Source organism: Psittacula echo (genome assembly GCF_963264785.1).
Source record: "Psittacula echo genome assembly, chromosome: 5".
In the NCBI taxonomy this organism is placed as follows: Eukaryota; Metazoa; Chordata; class Aves; order Psittaciformes; family Psittacidae; genus Psittacula; species Psittacula echo.
This window is the reverse complement of record NC_137739.1, coordinates 85,373,829-85,395,589: the sequence shown is the minus strand read 5'-3', so window position 1 is coordinate 85,395,589 and position 21,761 is coordinate 85,373,829. Positions and strand designations below refer to the sequence as shown.

General features: G+C 45.2%; 1 protein-coding gene across 2 annotated transcripts; it reads right to left on the bottom strand.

Annotated features, from left to right (window-relative positions):
* Positions 1–6,746: 6,746 nt before the first annotated feature.
* On the bottom strand, positions 6,747–21,500 carry SYT13 (synaptotagmin 13; the record flags this gene model as incomplete). 2 transcript variants are annotated; one of them, XM_080619630.1, is made up of 6 exons in its annotated part: positions 6,747–7,051; positions 7,313–7,442; positions 12,356–12,669; positions 14,296–14,436; positions 16,303–16,525; positions 21,318–21,500. In XM_080619630.1, the coding sequence occupies 6 exons, from the start codon at positions 21,498–21,500 to the stop codon at positions 6,747–6,749; spliced, it is 1,296 nt and encodes a 431-aa protein (XP_080475756.1). The 2 variants fall into 2 exon arrangements, with proteins under 2 accessions (XP_080475756.1, XP_080475757.1); XM_080619631.1 differs by having other exon boundaries at positions 14,296–14,430.
* Positions 21,501–21,761: the final 261 nt, after the last annotated feature.

Genomic DNA, 21,761 nt, shown 5'->3' with positions numbered 1-21,761 from the left:
TCAAACTTACACAGGGGAAGTTCAGGTTAGATCTAACGAAGAAATTCTTCCCTGTGAGGGTGCTGAGGCGCTGGCACAGGGTGCCCAGAGAAGCTGTGGCTGCCCCATCCCTGGCAGTGTTCAAGGCCAGGTTGGACACAGGGGCAACCTGCTCTAGTGGAAGGTGTCCCTGCCCATGGCAGGGGTTGGGACTGGATGAGCTTTAAGGTCCCTTCCAACCCAAACCAGTTCTGTGATTCTATGATTCCACATTCAGCAGAGATGAAGTTCAGGGAAGCAGAGGAACAGGCTGCAAACCTCCATGGCCAGCACTGGCAGTGGCTGCACACAGATGATGGATTGGGTGCCACTCTCCTGAGCCAGTCCCATTTTAATGTTTAAACACCGTGGGAGGAGAAAAAGCTTCTAATAACTGCGAAGTGACAATGAGCAGCAGCGGTAAGAGAAGAATGGTTCTGCAGCAGATATTGCTGCTTCTCAATGTGCTGGGCTGGGAATTACTGAGTAACCCCATGCTAATTCCCCCTGTGGGAAGGTTTGTCCCTGGCAAATGCACCCCCTGTGCAGCAAAAACACAGCTCCTTTGCCCTCACCTGTATGGATAACGCTTCAGTAGCATCAGCCCTGCAGTGCAGGTGACATCCCTCTTTGAGGGGGCTCTGGCAGGCTCTCTTTGTTGTTTCTCCTTGTGCTTTAATGCAGACTGTGATGGGTAAGAGGGTGCCCCCAAACTGTCAGTGAGTAAATGCTTCCCACTCCTGCCCCCCAAATCTGTTTTCTCTTTTATTTACAGTTTTTGATCTCTATGTCTTGTTAGGAATCAGCTCGTTGCAGTGATGGTATTAGGTCAGCTAAGTAGGTGTTCCTCCTTACTGATGCAGTTACTTGGAAGTATTGAGTGCCGTAAAGACTGAATCCAAATTCACTTCTTAGTTTTGTTTCAGAGATGGAGCCATTATCTGGGAGGAACCTGATTCCCAGATTCTGCTCCCTAACCTCCTTACAGTGGAAGGAAAGCCTTTCCACCACTGTTTAATTGCCATCTTGCTGAAAAAGCCAGCAGATTTCCTGTGCTTGGCCATGATAGGTCTCCATAGCTGACTGCTCCCCTTCTCATCATACACCCATCCTTGGTGACACCATTCTGAGGACCTTCTGTTGACTCATCCCTGTCCTTTGTACCCCTGACATGAGCTGCAAGCCAAGGGGAAACAACACAGACACACTGTTGGAACAGTTTGGAATCATTTACTTGCAGTGATTTACATGTTGTGCTCTAACATTGAACGCAACAGCTGAGCCTCATGCTCTGGTTTGTGCTTTGGACTGTGTGAACAATATAGAGTCTTGACAAACAATATGTGGCTTTGTACGATAAACACACTGGGACACCAAAGGACCAAGTAAGCAGAAAAGCCTTCTCATGCTGGAAGGCCACAAAACACTATTTCACTTTGCTACTGTTCTTGTGCAGTTTGATTATCAGCGATAGAACAAACAATATAAGGTGTCAAGTATTGGTATTTACTCATCATGCTTCTCTTTCAACAAAAGAATCAAATACACTTGAGACCTAGTGAAAACCAGAAACACATAAAAAATGCTGCCAAAGCTCTGCCCTTCAGTTCAATCCAACTTCAAACTGACCTTCGAAAGAGTGCAGGAAGCGTGGTCCAAGCCACATTAGCTCCCAACTCTTCCTAAACATCACCATGCCCAACTCATCTTAGACATGAGGAAAACGTGGGAAATCCTTGGGCTGTATTTCCGGAGCCCAAATTGCAACCTCCTGCATTCTGGAAGAAAACCAGTCTGGGTGTCTTTGGGCACCACTGCCAGAGGATACTGACAGCAGATGCTAGCAAAATGCAAAGTACTTTTGCTCAAGGTGTTGAAAGCACGGTGGTGCCTGGGAGAATAGTCAAGCCTGAATCTTTTCCCAGCCCGGTTGAAGGGAATTTTCCATGATTTTGATGTATTCCCTCTTTGCAAAGCAAACATGGTTCCTATCACCATGTGAGGATATTTGGGACAAGAAGTGAGGGGAAAACTGTGCTTTGAAATAGGATCCTTACAGGAGAGCAGCTGCAACTGCTCCCCCTTACAATTGGGGAAGGGGTGAGGGTAGTAATGAGTCTAAATCATCCCAGACATGTCTAAAGCATCCTAGAGATGTTTTAGTAACTATCAATGATTGTGCTTTTAAATCTCTTCTACTGCAGCACAGATTGCCTAAAGTCAGACTAAATCACTTCTCTAGGAAGATCTAGCTCTGAGGACAAGTCAAGGCAAAGCAATACATGGTTATAATCTATATTTTAGCCAAGTAACTAGCCTCAAGTTATCTCCTCTGGCCTCTCAGTCCTGTCCAGAGGCCGCAGCATGGGACCATCTCTTCCAGGGCATGCTGGATACAATATGGGAGCTGCATTTCTCACTCTGTTTTACAGTAGTTGTGTTGTTTGGGTTTTGTCACTGGACAAGGGACTGTGAATCCCTGTCCTTAGATTTGTAACTCTGCCCCTTGGTGAACGGATTGTTCATTCTGACCAGGTAGATTTCCCCCCACCCTCTGTTTTCATTTTCTTCTTCCCTGCAGTCTCTTGGCTTCCATCTTCTTCACGTTAATGGGTTTTTGCTATAACCCATTAACATGAAGAAGAATAATGAGAAGAACAACATGAAGGAGAATAATCAGTGCAACCACCAAATAGCCACTGGGGACTCAAATGCCTATTTTTGGTCACACACACAGCTAAAGAACATTAATTGCCATGACTGTGGGGTTGGGGTTTTTTTGCTGCTTCTCTTATGACACAGTTTATAAGCAGCACCCTTTGATTTAAGACATTCGTGATGCTCCTGTATTTAGGAGATGAAAACCAAACGGCTGCCTGGCTCGGTTCCCTGTACCTTCCTGTCCTTGAGTGATGCTTCACCAGCTTGTATTGCTGAAGCTGCTGGATACGATGGCACGATGCATTTCCAAACGTGTTGCCTTTGCATTCATGACGTTGTCATCCACCACAACAGCTCCCCGCAGTTTGTCTGCTTGGACCAGTTTAGCATCTCCAGCCCTTGGGGTGCTGAGGCTTAGGGGCATGCGGCATTGCTAAACAGAGATGAGAGCAGGGCCATGGCAGGCAATGGAATGCGGTGACAAACAGCTCCTATTAACAGAGTTCAAAAGGGCCTGCGCTGAGGGTCCCTGCCCCTCCAGTACCACACGTACGCAGCATTCCTCCTGTCCAGGAAAACCAGCGCCCTCCCCTGCTCCCGCTTCCAGCCCCAGCACATCAAATGCTGCCTCATTAAACAAGCACCCGTCAGGCTTTGTTCAGGTTGAGCTGAATGTGAGAAACATTCCTTCCAGGATGAAATGCCAGACAACAGAAATGATCCAGCTGGGAAAGATGCATGCGCTTTCCGCCTTCCTTTTTTCCCATTTAAATCCCATTGCAGCAAAGTGAGGGAACAACACCGTTTGTTAACACTGATGGCACCACTTTGCTCCTAAAACAGATTTGTAGCTAAGCAGTGTGTAGACACGTAAAAGGGACATTATGAGATTATGTGGGGGGCTGTGCCTTTTGATGCTATAGGATTGCTGTCTAATTACAGGGTGTGCCAAAATCTCCAGGGGCAGATAATGCTGTTTACCATCAGTCACCAAGATGCTATAAAAGGCTCATTAAAATAAGCAGGAGGCAGAAGTAAAGAAATCTGTTGGCAGCAAGGCAAATATTTCGCCCTTTAGGCTTTCCGGTGCCAGCCAAATAGGTTCATACCGGGGGATTATCCTTATCGTTATCCTAAATAGAAGGAAGAGTCACAGTGCTGCCAGGAGCCTGTAAGTAGGGTAAGCCACCATTACAATGACTTTTGCACTTCAAGGGAAATAATGATTCCAAATCTGTGTCTACAGGTACCTATGAACAGAGCAACTATTAAGAATTCACTATCAGATGAAACCCTGTGTCTAGTTTGTTCACAGCATCCTACAGCTTTCAGTTAATAAACAAAGCCCCACAGAGCAAAACAAGAAGTCAATTATTTCTTGTTTAAATCCCCTCTAGCCAGTGGAGCAATATCAGAGATTAAAACATTAGGTCTATGGTCCATTGGCATACTTAGCTTTTCTGTTTTGTTGGTTGATCAAAGCTGTTTCTATCACTCTCTAGAAAATGATCCTGTAACTCCTGGCTACACCAGCTTTAAAGGGAAGAGCAGTTTTACCTATAAAGGGTAACAGAGTTTTCAGTGTGCATCAACCTTGTCAGTCTCTTCACAGAACCACAGCATTGCTGAGGATGGAAAACACCTCTGGAGATCATCTTGTCCAAACCCAGTGGGGTAAACTAGATCTGGTTGTTCAGTGTTGCATCCCATCAAGTTTTGTTTCCGAGGATGGAAACTCACAACAACCTCTCCTGATAACTTGTTCCAGTGTTTGACCATCCTCAGAATAATTTTTCTTTGTTTTTATCATGTGCTCAAATGGAATTTCCTTTATTGCAATTTATGCCCTTGCCTCTTGTCCTGTTACCGGACAGCACTGAAGAGTCTTCTCCTACATCAGGCATTTATACATATTGCTAAGTTCCCCCCTGATGTTTCTCTTGATGAGGCTGAACAAAGCCAGCTCAGTCAGGCTCTCCTCATGCAGAAGATGCTCCAGTCCCTTAATCATCTTCGTGGCCATTTGCTGCACTCTCTCCAGTAAGTCCATATCTTTCCTTCACAGGGGAGCTCAGAAGTAGACGAAGCACTCCAGATATGCCCGCAGCAGAGCTGAGTAGAGAGGATCACCCCTTTGACCTGCTCACAATGCTTTTCCTATTGCAGACCAAGACACTATTGACATTCTTTGCTGTGAGAGCACATTGCTGGGTCATGTTCAACAGAATGCTCAGGTCCTTTCCTAGGAAGCTGCTTTCCAGATGGTCAGCTCCAGCCCTCCACTGGTGCATGGGGTTGTTCTTCTGCAGGTGCAGGACTTAACACTTCTTGTTGAACTTCGGAACAACCCTGTCAGCCCATTTCTCCAGCCTCTCCACATCCCTCTGAATGGCAGCACAATTGCCTGGTGTATGAACCACTGCTCTCAGTGTCGCATCATCCGCAAACTTGTTGAAGGCATGCTTTACCCTATTGTCCAGGTCATTTAAGAAGATGCTAAGCACTGCCATCCCCCCTACCAGCTCCAGTCACTGCTTGGTGACTGGCTTCCAGCTGAGCTTCATTGCCCTGTTTGTAACTGTGCTGTCACTTCAGTCAGTTTTCAGACACTGGTTTTGGTGTTTTCCCTTTGCCAACAGGATGGCAGCATCTGCTAGACTTGTTTGACTAAGCCATCAAAATGGGATAGATAAAAGATAAAGCCTAGCTTGCGTTCTGAATTGAACAGAGGATCAAGTTGACCCTGCAAATATGAAGTTCTCTGAGTTTTTCAGTGCTACAAATTACATGGTTCTGTTTTCAGACTGTTGAGCACCTTGTCCCAGTTGAAGTCCTTTAAAGCTGTTGTCTACTACTTGAAATGAAGTGGTAGGACAAGCAGTGTGCTTATGGGGTCATAACATCTTCACTGCCAATGCCAGACTTTCAGCCCATCGAGACACAAAAGGACAGTAAACAGTAACATTTAAGCTACATCAAGTCTTGAAAGTGCACACACAAAAAAACAAGCCTTGGAGAATCTGTCTGGTCAGTGAGTTCCTTCTGTCTGGAAGTGATGAAATACATGGCAGTTCTTAAGGGTTGTCTCCGAGTAATGCTGCTATGAGGATTTGGGTGCAATAGTTAACTGTCAAACCAAAACCATCAATCAACTGCTAAGGTATGAAATGATCTCATTTCTCTTGCCTAGACTTAAATGTTGCCTGGAACAAAAGTATTTGAAACCTTCTAGCTCAGAAAAAACCCAAACAGAAAATATGGCAGTAAAAGCAGAAAGATTTGGTTGTTGTTTTTAGAGGTAACTTCTTGTCCATGTTTAGGGTCTTCCTGGGTGACAGTGTGGAAAGATGGAAGATGTAGGTATTGTGCTGAAGGATCCTGAAGCATACACTTTTTCAGCAGTTTTCGTGAATCCTAAATATCAGACACTCCAGGAAACAAAAGTACATGAAGGTATTTGCCTTCTTGTTTGGCAGTGTTTGCTTCAAAGGCTACATAGGATGATGGTGTTGACTGTCTCACCCTCATCTTCCTCTGTTTTCTCTCTTACTTCTAGATATTTATTGCACATTGGCTTCACTCTCTTTCATACTGATCCTTTATGTCTGCAGTGAAAGTCACTTCTGTGATCTGCATTTCTCACAATCTTATAAAGTATTATGGAAAACAATGACTGGTAAAACACTGCCATGTGTTTGTGATTATGGAGCCAGCACTCATCAAGGACTTGGGCGACAGAGCCAGATGCCAAGGAGGATCTCACATTTCCATGATACCTTTACTCCTCTGTAGAAACAAGGACCTCACACAGGTGACAGGAGGCAGGCTAAAAGAATTAATTCAAATCATCCAGGCAGCCAACCCCCTTGTTTGAGAGAACCACTTGAGCAGATGGGACATTTTCCTTTAAATACATTTTCCAGGCAGTTTCCCGGGCTAGGATGAGGCAGGAAAATCAGAGGAGGGGGTATAAGAAGGATGCTGTGCTGGTCAGCTTTGTGGAGGGGAAGGTAGAAAGTGAAATGCAGCTTATTCGCCCAGGCTCAGAGGCAGGAACCGCAAGGAGCCTACATGTGGAGCTGGTGCCACATGGCAATCTGTCTCCTGGGGTTCCTCAGCATTTCTTCCCAATGGCTCCTCTCCGTGCCCGTGACATGTAAGCCCAGGCTGCACTTGCCAAGCACGTGGCTCTGCCCAGCACCAACCTGACTCAGCATTTCCAGCTCCACGCTGGAGGCACGCAGGAGCTCTTGAGGCACCTCGAACATGATCATCTCGTTCCACACAGGGTTGATCTTGTGCTTTGCGCGTTTGGTCTGCTTCTTCTTCAGCTTCAAGGACTGATGTCTCAGTGTCACCTTGACAGAAACATCTGTATAGGAAGTGGAAAGAGGCACCATGTTAGTGAGCATGTGACAAAATGAATGCAGAATTCTAACTGGTGACTGAGAGAGAACATGAGAAACATTGATCTTGGTTTTGGTTTTCACTTCTTAGCAATTATTCAAATCTCTTTGGCTTTCTAAGACAAACATTTACTTTTTTTCTGCCAAACAACCACCCTTCCCACTTTCCTTCTAGATTTACATAACAGCATAAACAACAGTCTCTGTTTTCTTGCTGTTCTACTCACCATTGCCAAGTAGATCTTTCTGCTGCTTGGAATGGAGGTTTTTAGCCTTGATGATCACCACCAGCAGGCGGTTCGCTGCTGGCAGGTAGCTGATGGAGAGCAGGACCTCTCCATGGCCCGTAGATGGCTCCTGGAAATGGAGATGAAGAAAGGGTTCATTTTATATACAATCATGGCCATAAATTGGAATACTATAGTACTGTTTAGGAATGCTAAATGCTATGAGGTGATGAACTGACCAAGTTGTCTCCATGTCTTTGTACGGGGGATATCTTTCCAGTTACACTGGATGAGAATAAACCTGGCAAAGATGTCTGTCCTCCATGCTGAAGTTACTGCTTTCTTTTGTGAGTTATTACTTTCTTTTGTCATTGGAAAGTAACTGCTTGCTTACATCTACTTTTAGCAGAATATTTAGTCAGAAGAAGAGGATTTGGGGCTGAACTACATGCAAGTAGTCAGATACTCATTCTTCGAGATTATCTAGCTGCTCTTTATTTACAACCCCTACTTCCATTACTGCTTTTCATCATTCACTCTTCATTTCAGTTGCTTCTGTGGATTTATATTAGATACTAGGAAAATATCTTTACTATGGGGGTGATGAGACATGAGAAGCTTGTTGCACAGAGAAGCTGTGGCTGCCCCATCCCTGGCAGTGTTCAAGGCCAGGTTGGATGGGGCTTGGAGCAACCTGCTCTAGTGGAAGGTGTCCCTGCCCACGGCAGGGATTTGGAACTGGATGGGCTTTAAGGTCCTTTCTAATCCAAACCATCCTCTGATTCTATGATTCTTTTTCTCAGAAGGCCCTGACCTCACATGGACCATGGTCCTAGGAAAGAGTAGGAGATACCTCAGGCTGTGCCACAGCCAGACCCTGGAGCTGGAGCTGAATCTTGCCTGACACCCTCACTTTGTATAGTAAAAAGCCCACCCATCCTGAAATCCTCCAGGAGCTCCTCTCAGTGCTATATTTACTCTTCCTTCCCAACAATCTTCCCTCCAGCTTGTGAGCATCTCTCCCTGCTGCCCTGCGGGATTTCCTCCAGGACAAATGCTTGGAACCATCAGTCCTCCATCCAGCAGGGCACACTTTTGTTTTTCTTTCCTTTTCTTCTCTTTTATTCCTTTCTTCCCATTAGTGATTGGCCTCTTAGCCTCCTGACCTTTCCTTCCCCCTTGCCTTGAGCAAGCGTCCCCAGAGGGGGAAGTAGAGGGACCACATCACCCATCACTCTTCCCTGGGAGAACAGTGCCTTTTCCTCCTTGGGAGCCGGCAGGGAAGCAGGGGAAGCCAGGAAAGCCCATGCTGGCACATGCAGAGCTGCCAGCCTGTGGCAAGGAGCAAAAGGGGAGCAGTAATTCTCTCAGTGAGTAGGAGCTTGTGACAGAAATCTGCTTTAGTGTGAGGTTAATGACCCAGTAGAGTCCCAGAAAGCCAATGTCAATTCGATAGACTCCCTTTGGACTCCTTAGCATGATCTACACGCTTTAAGACAGGCAGCCCTTCTTCAAGCCATTTCTGTACTCTGCGCTATGCTTCTAAGTGAGCCATAAATATTTCAGATTGAGTTTTCACCCGGTTACTCACAACAGGCAGGGGCAGGCCCCTGTGTGCTCCCCAGGAGCTGACTGACTCTACAGCAAACACGGTTGTCATCGCTGTCTGGTTTGAATGACTGATTTGTCATGCACAAATCAGGGGGGAGGCCATTAGCAAGGAAGCCTGAAATCCAATCCCAAATCAGCCCCAGTAAATCTCTTTTTCAAGCGCTCAGGTAGAAACAAAGGGCTCGTGTGCATTTCACTCGCATAAATCCTGCCCTACATCCAAGTAGATCTTAAAAACCCCCACAACACAGAAGCAAAACGGAGGCAGATTTAAATAGATGTATGTTCAGTATGAAAGAATGGGTGTTTGTACGTGGATGGACAAATACAAATACCACCTCAGTACAAAACCATAGTTAAGCCAAGTCGTAAGCTGCTTTTGTTTATTTACTCCCTCTACATCTCACCAGGTCTCACACTGTAGCTCTTGGCTACGATTTGGTTCCTGTAGCTCCAGGCACACATAGATAACGTAGAGATTGGAGATAGGGGTTGGCAGGGCTCTGTAAACGTGCACACACACTCATGCACGTACACACAAACACACACATTGTACACACATACCATGTCTTGTGCTTATGGCTTGCAAGCTCCTAATATTCTGATCAAGTTTTTGATCGGTCTGTATCCACATGAACACAAAACCTACAGTGGCTGGTCTCTGCTGGAGTTTTGTGTGAAGAGACCAAGACAAAGGTATTTTTCCTTCCCACTCCTTCTGGGATTTGTTTTCTGTGTTTTCCTTTTTCCTATTAAATCCATAACCTGCCTTTTGTGCTACAATTCACACAACCACCAGAGCCTTTCAGTCTTCCTTTCTGTACAATAGGATAAAAAGCATCAGGGAGTTATCAATGAATTACGGGTGCATCACAAAGGGGAAGGTGCTATGCGAGGAGCCACTATCATCACTGTCATTAGCAAGACAGTGGGAGGGAAGGAAGACAAGATAAGGATATCAGCCTGCAGGATCTATGTTTGCACTGCTCACAGAACTCACTGAATTCCTGAATACAAATTGCACTACCTGGTTAGCTGCAAGCTCCCCTCTGAGCTCCTTCGCTTGTGTGTGGGAGAATCACTGGGAAGGCAGGGATGAGATTTCTGCCTCTCATGGCTTCTCAAGGAAATGTCAGGCTTTGTTTAAAGCCCAGAAACTTTGTTCCTGGATGGATGCTGTCAAAAATAGCTCCTCTTTTTTATCAGCTCCTCCTCACTCCCTCCCGCTCTGGTTCTCAATGAATGATTCAGGATCTGTATATAAGCTCTCTGTGCAATGGTTGGCTCTCTCAGGTCCCAGATGACGCAAATTCAGCTTTCACTGCACATCCTCAGCTCAAACTGGGGCACTGCTCAGCAATGCTGTGAGTGTTAACCTTGTGCTGTCAGCCTGGAGAAGAAATGAATGCTGCCCTGTTTCTGTGCAGAGTTGTGGAGCTGGACCAAGGCAGAATACCCAGTGTGTCAGGACTCCATGGGGTGCCCTTGAGTGACAACTGACCGTTGCTGTGCACAGGCTGTTCCTTGGGTATTGCTTACAAAGCAGAGATTGCAGTAGATGGGGGGGAGGCTCTATCTATCTCAGTTTAGGAATTTAAATCATTGGAATAATTTCTTTCGGACACCTCTTTTTGCAGCAGCGGATTGGGAGCTGAGCTCAATTTACAGCTCTTAGGCTGCTCATTATTAATATGCAGCTATTTAGCCTGGTTCTTGAAGTTTATTAAACCTCTCATTTGTTTCTGCTGCCTCTCTCTCTGCCCGAGGATTTTTAAAGGCCAGCACTATTAGCATTCGAGTGGTGATCAGGCAAATGAGCATTATAGGAAATCAGACATTCTAACTCTGTACTCAGTGCCTGTGGCCATCCCAGTGGAGAGCCCTCACCCCCGATGGTGATAGGCAATCATTTATTTCAGCATGAGTGGCGACGATGCTGTTGTTTTGCATTGCTCACCCCATATACCACAGTACAATAGGTACCGACTTGTAGCAGTGTACTAGTAGCAACAATAGCAGTACCCTGCTGCTACGTTATTAAGTGTATTGCTGCTGCTAAAAGAAGATCTAGATCATGGCAAGGAAAAGGCTCCTGAGGAGATGTGCAAGAAATTAGTGCATGTGAAGCATGCGCTCACAGCCCAGAAAGCAACCGTATCCTGGGCTGCATCAAGAGGATCGTGACCAGCAGGTCAAAGGAGGTGATCCTGCCCCTCTCCTCTGCTCTCGTGAGACCTCACTTGGAGCATTGTGTGCAGTTCTGGTGTCCTCAACATAAAAAGGACATGGAACTGTTGGAACAAGTCCAGAGGAGGCCACGAGGATGATCAGGGGACTGGAGCACCTCCTGTATGAAGAGAGGCTGAGAAAGTTGGGGCTGTTCAGCCTGGAGAAGAGAAGGCTGCGTGGAGACCTCAGAGGAGCCTTCCAGTGTCTGAAGGGGGCCTTAAGGATGCTGAGGATGGACTCTTCATCAGGGACTGTAGTGATAGGACAAGGGGTAACGGGTTAAAACTGAAACAGGGGAAGTTTAGATTGGATATAAGGAAGAAATTCTTTACTGTGAGGGTGGTGAGGCACTGGAATGGGTTGCCCAGGGAGGTTGTGAATGCTCCATCCTTGGCGGTGTTCAAGGCCAGGCTGGATGAGGCCTTGAGTGGCATGGTTTAGTGTGAGGTGTCCCTGCCCATGGCAAGGAGTTGGAACTGGATGATCTTAAGGTCCTTTCCAACCCAAACCATTCTATAATTCTATGATCCCCTGTTCCTACTTCAAGTACTGTTGGAATCTTCTCTCCATTTTCCCTGTCTGTGCAGCTGGAAGGTGTGGATAAAGAAGGAAAAGGAGGGTTTAATGTTTAAGACCAACACAATGCAATGAGTGATGTTTCGACATCTACCGGAACATATAGCACTGGATTGATCCCAGAAGGATAAGTTGTCTTCAGGCCAGCATTTCGGTCCCAACAACGTACTTCATTCCTAGGTTAAGGCTCCCTGGCGTGTCACTATATGCCTTACCCACATCCAGCTCTGCAGAGTCCCTCCATCCTGTTCTGTAAGCACTCATTCTGGTGTTTCAGCTCTTGCTACTGTGGTCCTGCATCACTAATTCACGGAAACCCACATTACTTCTTCTGGACACAGGCTTTGAATTAGAGATACCAGTGTCAAGGGTCATGTAATTGAAGGAGGAGGTGTGGGAGTTCTGACACATCTTACCTGCAGAAGCTGTAGATGGAAGGGCTGGTTGGTGGGCCTTTGGCTGCTTTCTGAAATGGTTTTAGCCAGAGACCAACACAGAGCAGTGCAGAGTGACTTCTGCAGTCACACATCACCCCTCTAAACCTTGCTCCAAACAAATACAGCCACCCACTGACATGGAAGAGGGCTTCTCTTGTCCAAACAATCATTAGAGTTTCTGGATCCTTACCTTCTCCGGGATCTTTAGCCTTTCCCATTGGGCTGTCCCGAAGGACTCCTCCATGTTAGCAAGGCTCAGTTTGAGTTCCCCCACAATGCTGTGTCTGGAGAACTTGTCGCAGTTTCTCAGGGTGAGAGTCAATGTCCCCTCCGGTATCTCCTCCTCTGTTAATGGAAATCGCAGGACCTCCTCCCAGAGGGTGTGCAGCACCTTCTTCTTCAGCTCTGTTTGGGCTTCAGCGGTGCCAGACTTGCTCACCAGTGTGCCCAGTATGTAGCAATGGCAGCCAGCATCTTGGTCCCCACTCATCCTGCCATGCATAGCTGGAAAGGAATGATTGACATTAAGGACCTCTCACAAAAGACAGCCCTGAAATAACTGTGACTGAACTGCCCACTTTATGAGAGCCATAAAATAGGACAGCTTCATAGACATTGACCCCTGTTCCTGCTTATACGGGGCAGACTAAGCTGTGAGCCCATGCTGTGGTGTTTTGCTCGTGCTGCACAATGTCCTTGTCCTGCTGCTGCTGCAGAAAGATGCTGTTATTGTTTGGGAGAGTAACAGCGAAGTTCAAGGAAACATGCTCTGCTGAAAGATGCGGAGCAGCAATGAGCTGAGCCTCAGCATGGCACAGGGACTGTCAGCTCTCATTTACTTTTACACAAAGAAAGCCTCTTACGAAGGCCTCAAAAGCATTATGGTCAGTCACAGACATCAGAGACGGGAGACACCTCCCTCTTGGAACACATCCACCCCTGCAGGCCAGTGGGGGATACATCTGAGGGTTATTACAGTTTGCTTGTACAACCTCTGGTAAATGAATCCTTCAGAAACCATCCCACAGCCCCAGAGATCTTTGTCAAGAGACATTCATCCCCAGTTTTATATCCCTTTTATGTTGAAAAGCCTGGAGTGAGAATGGACAGCTCCTCATGAGCTCCCACATCCCATAATCTGTGGGGTCTTCTGGTTTCTTGGGAAGCAGAGCTGGATCCTGCTGGGTGACAAAGGGGCACTAAGGGATGAGGAGGAAGAGGAGGTGCAGGTTCTCCTGCACCACACATGCAGGAGATCCATGGTGGCAGTCAATAGTCATGGTGTCCTCCCTGGAAGGGAGCTGAAGGCTTGCTGCTGGCAAGCAACCCACAGCAGTGGCTGCTGTTTAGCACCCTTTCGATTCTCGCCTCAGAGGGTGTGATTTGATGAGGTTTCCACAGAGATCTGCACAGTGCATGAATTATTCACTCAGCTTATTTTGCTTTCCCAGAGGAACTGATGATGCTCCAGCCCTGAGCGGAGAAGCTGTTACAGTTGTCAGTTCCCACTTCAGAGAGTGACACAGAGCCTGCCTGCCTGGCCAGGCGCAGCAGAGGGACCTTCCTCAGCGGACTACAAGATAAGTTTGGTATCTCCAGCTCAGACCTTGACTTGAGGAAGAGGCAGTAGGGAGTGGGTCAATTGAAGAATGCAAGTTATAGAGAGGAAGGAGATTGCAACCCCGTTCCCATTGCCCCGAAAGAAAAAATAGAAAGAAGAGGTTGCTTTGTACTCTGAGACTGGAGAGGCCCATCCTGGTGCCTGACTTCTGCTTTTGAGCTGTGCAAACGATTGTTCTCCATCCCTGGAGATATTCAAGGCCAGGTTGGATGTGTTTGTGGGCAACCTGATCTAGTTGAAGATGTCCCTGCTCATTGCGACAGGGTTGGACTGGATGACCTTTGAAGGTCTCTTCCAACCCAAACTATTCTATGTTTCCATGCTCACTTCAAGCAGTGCCATCCCCAGGGATTTCTATTCTTCAAGAACAAAACCAGTGAAATAGCCAGTGGTCCTGGGGACATTTACTGGTTTTAAGGTAGGAGGGGAACTCTATATAAAATCAATGGTACAAGGTGTCTTATACCCTCCAGATGGAGAATGGCCAGCGGAAGACCTCTGCCCCTTACCTTCCAGAAGGGCCACACGCAGCTCGGCTTTTTCTTGATCATACACCAGGGAGTAGCGCAGCTCGGGAGCCTGGTTACAGCTGGCTGCCCTTTCGGGGTTCAAGTGCTCCGTGACACACACATCCTTTACTACACCTGCAACTGAAATAACCCCTTTAGCAAGCAGGTCTTCACCTTCCAAGGAACACAAATCCACCCTGTCTTGACTTGGCTTTTCTAAGTGTCTTACTATTCCTGCACCTTGTGTGCAAGAATGTCATTTCTGTTCCTTCTTCCTCCATCATATCTACTTTTTGCACTGTTTTCTCACCCTTTCAGCTCTTTCTATAGCGCTTGGACAAGCCTTCTGCTCTCCACCACTTCGTGCTCTAAGATGATTCACACATTTGCTCTTTTACCTTGTGCCTAAGCCAAAGTGTCAGAACTACGCTCATTACCTGTTATATTGGTTATATTGGTTTATATTGGTTTTAACTTGCATTGGGGAATTAAATATTGTGTTCCTTGGCATGAGAACATGAACCTGCTTTTCAGCTGCCGTGCATCAGTTCGTATCTCTCTAAATCTTTTCATTTTTCATTTTAACAATATAGTCTTTGTCATGTAGAAGACATCTGTTCCCATAACTCTTGACCAGGTGGAAGTTAATGAGCTTGGGAAGCTGAGGCCATTGCTCCATGTATGATTTTGAAGTCAGGTATGTATTTTGTACCGAAACAAATCAAGCTGCAAGAGTAAAAGGGAAGCCACAGCTTTTTTGTCATCAGAAGCTGCTATCTGCAAGGTCAGTTCTGATTCACACAGAAAATAATAGTAGGACTAGCACATTTCCTCCTAAAAATCTCAGCCAGCCACAGTCCAGATCAGTTCAATGTGATACCAAAATAAGAATGCAACAATTCTTGCTTTATTTCAGAAACACTTGAGCTACGAAATCAGGCGCAGCAGGAAGCAAATTTGCTTATGTCATTAGCAGTGCAGAGAGGCTCTTACACCAACACACTTACATAAAACTTTAGCCCACATGCAGCCATCCTCGTTCAGCCTCTCCACCCTATAATCTTCTCCCTGACACCTAAGGATGTGGCTCAGACAGCCTCTTCCTCCAATGCAGCTGCTTCCCATGGTTCGTACTTTTCCATACTCACAAGTGTCAGGGTGGAGGGGAGAATGTAGGAATCATCCTCCCAGAAGGACAGAAATATAACCTCAAACAATACCCAAAAACCTAAACTCTTTTATAAAGCCATGGCAGATGGCACCGTGTCTCTGGCAAATCATCAGGAAGATTGTATTAATGCGGTAACCATAAGAGTCAATTATTCTGTTAAAAGACAGTTGTGGATGTAAAGATCAGTATGGAAGCAACCCAGACATGTTGCCAGAAGTATATAATTAACACTGCATTTTCTCTAGGGCTCCAGGAATCTTATGTTCCAGGCTTTGGCATGTTACCCTTTGGGCTGGCTGGAAAACAAGAATTCTGTTTGGCAAAAGAGTCTGAGGTGTCAGCTTTTGGTTTCAGTGATCATTAAAGCCAAGGGTATCTCACCAAACCAGTGGGGAAAAAAACAGCAGAGAAAATAAAGTAGAAGCTTAAATCCCTGCTGCCAATGTCCTTGATAGGGACAGTTGGCATTTGTCCTGGAGGAGCTACTCTGCCTAGTTTTGGCCAGATACCTCACCCCTATTCTGGCAAATGGTCTCAGTAAAACTACACTACAAAAAAATGTCTGCTTCCAGTGAACAAAAGATGTTGAAGTAAAACCAATTTAGAACCAGACACAACTACAGCTTTGTTAACGGACTGTCATGATCTACATGACTACTAACTACTAAACACATGCATTGAGGACAGAGCTCACTATGTTCATTATAAGAAAGCAAAAAGCACCCATGTCTTCATTTTCCCATTTATTTCTCTAACTACAATCACATTATGCTCAGAAGCGTTACAGATCTACACTCAGAAAAACAATTGTTAGCATGAAGACCAAATGCTCCTACCGTTCTGAGGCAGAACAAACAGCTCTTCATTGACTTGGATCTTCATCCTGTTCTCATCCAAACCAGTGTGTTTTCCAGTAGCTGGTTCTTCTGTTGTCTTCAGGGAGTACTGCGTGTAGTTAACAATTTCAGGTGAAGTTACTATGGGTTTGGGGCCATAAATGTTGGGAAACTTCAGGAGTGCTCGAGGCTGGACTGGCTCTGCCGTTTTCTTAACGTTGAACTGAAAATTAAAACCTTGTTTATTACTTTGTGCTGATTACACTAATTCTGGTTCTCTCAATGTTAAACAAGCTAGGAAAAAGGGAGAGAGAAAAGATGATGCGTCTGGTCATTCTTACCATCATTGTCTTTTGGGGTGTAGAAACCATAGTCTATATGCCCAGAGATTTTCTTGACAAAGCCAATACCCTTCTACCTGGTGCATGTCTTTCCAGATTTACCCCTCTATAGATATTTGGTTGCAACAAGAAAAAGTTATGTTCTTAATGTTTGATTATTCCTCTGTTCCCGTACCAGTTAATCCTTCTCTCATAAGTCTGTGTTTTCTCTTAGAAGAGTAGCCAACCATGAAGTTAATTTTGCTATATGGATGTATGGTATTTGTTTCTGGTTCAGCCTCTTGGACTATCTCTTGGCTCTGTGGACCAGAGCTTTGCCTGACTCACAGGCACACATTTCCCCTTTATTACACCACGATTGAAATTTGGATTCCAGTTTGTTCCTAACATTTCAATTCCTTGCTAAATCGTGAATATGGAATGAGAGGAAGAATCTGACAGGCAGTGCCATGCCCGGGCAACCCAAGCAAAGTTTGTCACAAAGGCATTGCTGTTCTCCCAAAACAATGAAAAATACATTAGTGGAATATAGCAGTTCCTCTTTCCTTATGTCCCAAGAAAGGATCCTGTCTGCTGACTACTGAAATGATTCCTTATTCATTTATATTTGGATTCATCTACGTGAAAGAACAAAAGCAAATGACCCTTTCGCCAGATTTTATTAATGTTTCCAAAACACAAAAGACAAAAAGCAGAAGTAAACCTGCCATTTTGCTGGATTATTGTGCAGTGGGATCGCCTCCAACCCTGCTGCCTGCCAACCCATTCTGTGTTAAATTTAGATTGAGGGTGAGCCAATGTTTGCAATTGTAATTAAAGTTTTTCATTAATGTCATTGTTTCCTATTAATAATGAATATAAATGATGCCCTCAAGCACTTGTCTGTGTTGGGACGGTGTGGTCCCAGCTCACATGTCCTGAGGGAGCATACCTACCCCTCAAGAAGCAGAGATGAAGAAAGAGAGCTGTTTTAGATTTCAGCTCTTCAGTCATACTCTGCTTATGGAGCTCAAAGCACCATGGTTACATGCACTTGGCAGTGGTAAAGAGCTATTTAGGTCCCTGACTCCATGTTCTCAAGGTGCATCAGTGTTTAAGAAGTCCGCTGTGTAACACAGTGTATTGTCTTGTTTAGTTTGAAGGGCTCTGAAAGAGAAGTGGGCTGAGAAAGAAAGACGTCACTGTGTGCAGTCCCCACCTAGCATTCAGCTGAGTTTAGATGTGTAAATCACATGGTGCAGGTCTCTGAGTGGGATCCCTCTTTTAGACATGTGAGCCACATCAGTCATAAAATACTTAGGCAACTTGAAGTTACTCATCCAAGCCTTAAATGCAGTTCTCCATTCTTCTGCAATTAAAGCAGACCAACCAAGCAAAATAGGTTAGGAACCACTAGACAACAGCGTGAAAAACCGGGTCGCCTTTGTTCTGCAAAGGCATTACTTCCAACACACGTATAGTGCCCGCCACAATGCTCAGCATCCGCTGTTCTTTCTCTCCTGAAGCTGCTGTATAGGGCTGCTGTCCTGCCAATCACTGACGAATCACTGACCATCACACCTGAGCATTATGCCTGGCACTTTGGGATCCTTTGGGATGAAGAAACACCATACAAATGTGAGGTATTGTCAGTACTATCTTTTTCTTCCACTTGCTAAAAGCCAGACATTTAGTCAGGAAATCCATCAGCACACAGCAAGTAAGAGCTCCACTGGGTCTCAGTATTCCTCTTGTCTGTCTGCTCTGCAGAATTAGAGATGAGAGACATATGCAAGCGCAGTGGGACTAACCCACCCCCTCTTCCACTTGCATCTGCCTCTGTTTATTATTTTTGCTGCCAGCTCTGTTCCCAAGTGCTGTCTGCTAATCCAGTTACATAGCAATGCCCTATGGAAGTTCCAAATCAGCAGCACTATCTTAAAAGAAAGAGATGAGCAGAAGGGTTCAGATAGTTCTGCATAAAATGTGTGAAAGCAAAGGAACCAAAAGTAGCAAGAAGGCTGCAAATGACCCTTCAGGGTCCCTGTCCAGTGTCCCTCAATTAATCAATGCTCCAAATTACTGCCATTGCTGGATGTGTTCAGGAATCTTCATCTGCACATTTTGCTGAGACTTTGCATATTTCCAGCAGTTTTAATGATTCTGTAGGTATATCTTTGTATTTGAGCTTTCCCTCCTCACATATGTCCCTGGGGAGCCTCTGTCTACAGCAAATACAAGCATTGCTGTCGTGGGAGACATGCCAAGTGAATAAAATGCAGTCTTGCTTTGCCTCTTTTGTCAATCCTGTTTATCAGAATTAGTGGCCTTGACAGGCTTCAATAATTATGTCAAGCACTGGCTGGGACATACAGTATATTAATGCAGTAGGGAAATAGTACCAACAGAACAATTTATAAACATAGACACAGATGATAAAACTTCACAAGCTCAGTACTCAATCTGATATTAATGCCATCAAGGTATAGACTGATTCTGAATCACTGACGACACAGTGGAATACATGTTCCTGGCAAGAAAACTATTTTAACTGGAAAAAACTCCATGTTTAAACATGCTGAATATGCAAACTAAGAACATTTTGCACTTTCTGTGACAGAATGTTCATTCGGCTGCTAGAATTTGGCCAGATTTCTTTAAAAGGAAAAAGCCTAAAATCAAACCCAGTAACATCATTAGAAATAATACTTGTAATTATAAAGTCTACAGCGCTAAAGGAGTACAATCACTCAGGTAATAGTGATACATTGAGGCCAGGTTGAATGATTCGACCCCTGCTTGTCGAGTACTGGATTAAGTTATGGAGAAAGATGATGACTGCAGAAATGTTGTGAGGACCATAAGCTGATAGCTGCTGGCTATGAAAGCTTGGCTGGACTTTACGGTGACTTAGTGCTTATTTCAGTCATGCAAGCAGGATGACACCCTGGAGGACAAACTCCAGGATGGATTAACATCTTCCTAAGATACAATCCAAAAGGCTGTATAAAAGAAAAATTACCAGTTCAAGGGTGGTGGAGTTAAAGTAATGATTTGAGTGGTTTCTGAGCTAGAAGATTACAACAACAAAAGGTCTCTTGTAGAAAGAGACTGATGGCAAAGTTATCTGTGGCTAGTGTTGTTCCAGACAACAGCTAGATAAAATGCTATGCTAAGTAATATGGCTGTCCAAGTTACACGTTTCTCATTCATTTTAACAGTAAACTCGGAAAATCTCAGCATTATTGTACATCCTTATATACAAGAGTTGGCAAATCCCCTGTATGGGAAAAGGACATGATAAAACTATCAGACACAATAGCAGGTGAAATTCATCCTAGGAAAATAGAAACAGGTTCTAGGATGTATTCACTGTGCTCATGGATGAATGCTTTGAATTAGCAGCAATCCCTTGAGAAGTCCTAAGCTCAGTGCAAATGTTCATCCATGGTCAGTGGAGCAATCCTCCTTCTCCCCAGCAACCAGAAGCTCTGGTAACATGATTCTGTGTGTCTGCACCAGATCTTACAATACAATTAGTAGATCTGGTCATCTTTTCTCTGAGCAAACTGCAGCAGAAGCAGGAGGATGCCAGGGCTCTTTTCTAGTAAGAGCCTGAGAGCGGTAGCCAAAGAGAGCTGAATAGGTAATTACAAAACGTTACAGAGTTCAATTAGGACTCCTGCTACACTCTTTAAGAATACAAAAATAACAGGCAGCTTAGTTCATTAGAAGGCAAACAAAGACTGTTATACAATGGGTCACTGGTCTTTGGAAGTGGCTAACATTTGCTTGAATGGCTAGATGAAAGTGAAAAGGATGTAGGCACATACAAACATCAAGAGCAACAGGTAGTACTTTCAGAGACTGACCTGTGCAATAGCTCATGCTAAAGACCATAATTAATGAAGGAAATCAGTCAAACATTTCCTTTTGAAGGAGAACATCCCATTAATAAGTGTATTAGCAGGGTCCTATAATTCCCCTTGCTCTCTGTTGTACTGAGCTCAGGGTTAAATCAGGGGTTTTGGATTCTAACAAGAAACAAAGACCACACAGGGATGCCTGATATCATCCATACTCCACATTGCTCTTATAGTAAGTGAAGAAGCAATTCACGGTGTGATGAGGTTGTCCAGCCATCACACTCCAGAGTGTCACATTTTATTATCATTACAATGCCTCATTTTAACTTCACACATAATTAATCCCCTCAGTCAGAGGGGCAAAGGGAGGAGGAGGGATGGTTTTCACAAGAAACCAGCTGTTGACAGGGAACTATCCTGCAGGACCCATAAGATACTGTGAATAGTTCAAGAAATAGCTGCTATAGGAGATCCCAGCAGGAGTCATCTCTTCTTTACAATGCTGCATGCACATGGTAAAGTCCAGTCTTCTCTCCTTAGAAAATCATTTCCTTTGTGATCTAAGCAGCATTTCCAGTCCTCCTCCCCTATTTTTCCCGTTAGCAGCTCTCTCTTTGGCAATGTGGCAGCTGTCTCCTGATCCAGTAATTCCGTGGGTCACTGAGCCCATCTCAGCTACCCCCTCACTCCTCCTCCCATTAACATGCTGCCACATCCTGAGCACAGTAAGCGGATAAATAGACAGCAGAAATCACATGCTGAGAAGCCGAACAGAAAAGTTGCATCCCCACCCTCTGCATTTAAAGGAAAATCAGAGACTGTGTCTTACTTGCTGGACTGGCTGAAGCACACTGGGCTTAGTATTTTCCGTGTCCTCCTCTTGGTCCTTTTCTGAGAGTCCTTTCCCAGGTTGCTTGCATTTGCAGAGGCAGGTGAGACCGCAGAGGGCAAGGATGCTAGTTGCAGTCCCTAAGGTAGCCCCCAGGGCTATCACTGGGGCAGATAAAACCATTGTCCTGGGCTGCACAGGAACAGAAAGCACAGAAACCCTGTGACTGCTTCTCCTCCCTGGGATAGCAGCTCTCTCACATCCACTTTGATTTCTATCCTGGCTTCATTCTCCTTGGAAGTCTGAAAACAGTTCTCTTGTGTAGCAAAGAAAAAGGGACCAATCTAGAGACAGAGACAAATCATCCCACCTTTGCTAGGCAACAAGGCTACCTTTCTATCCTAATGATGGAGTTTCTGCTCCAGGTCAGGTAGAGGAAATAGT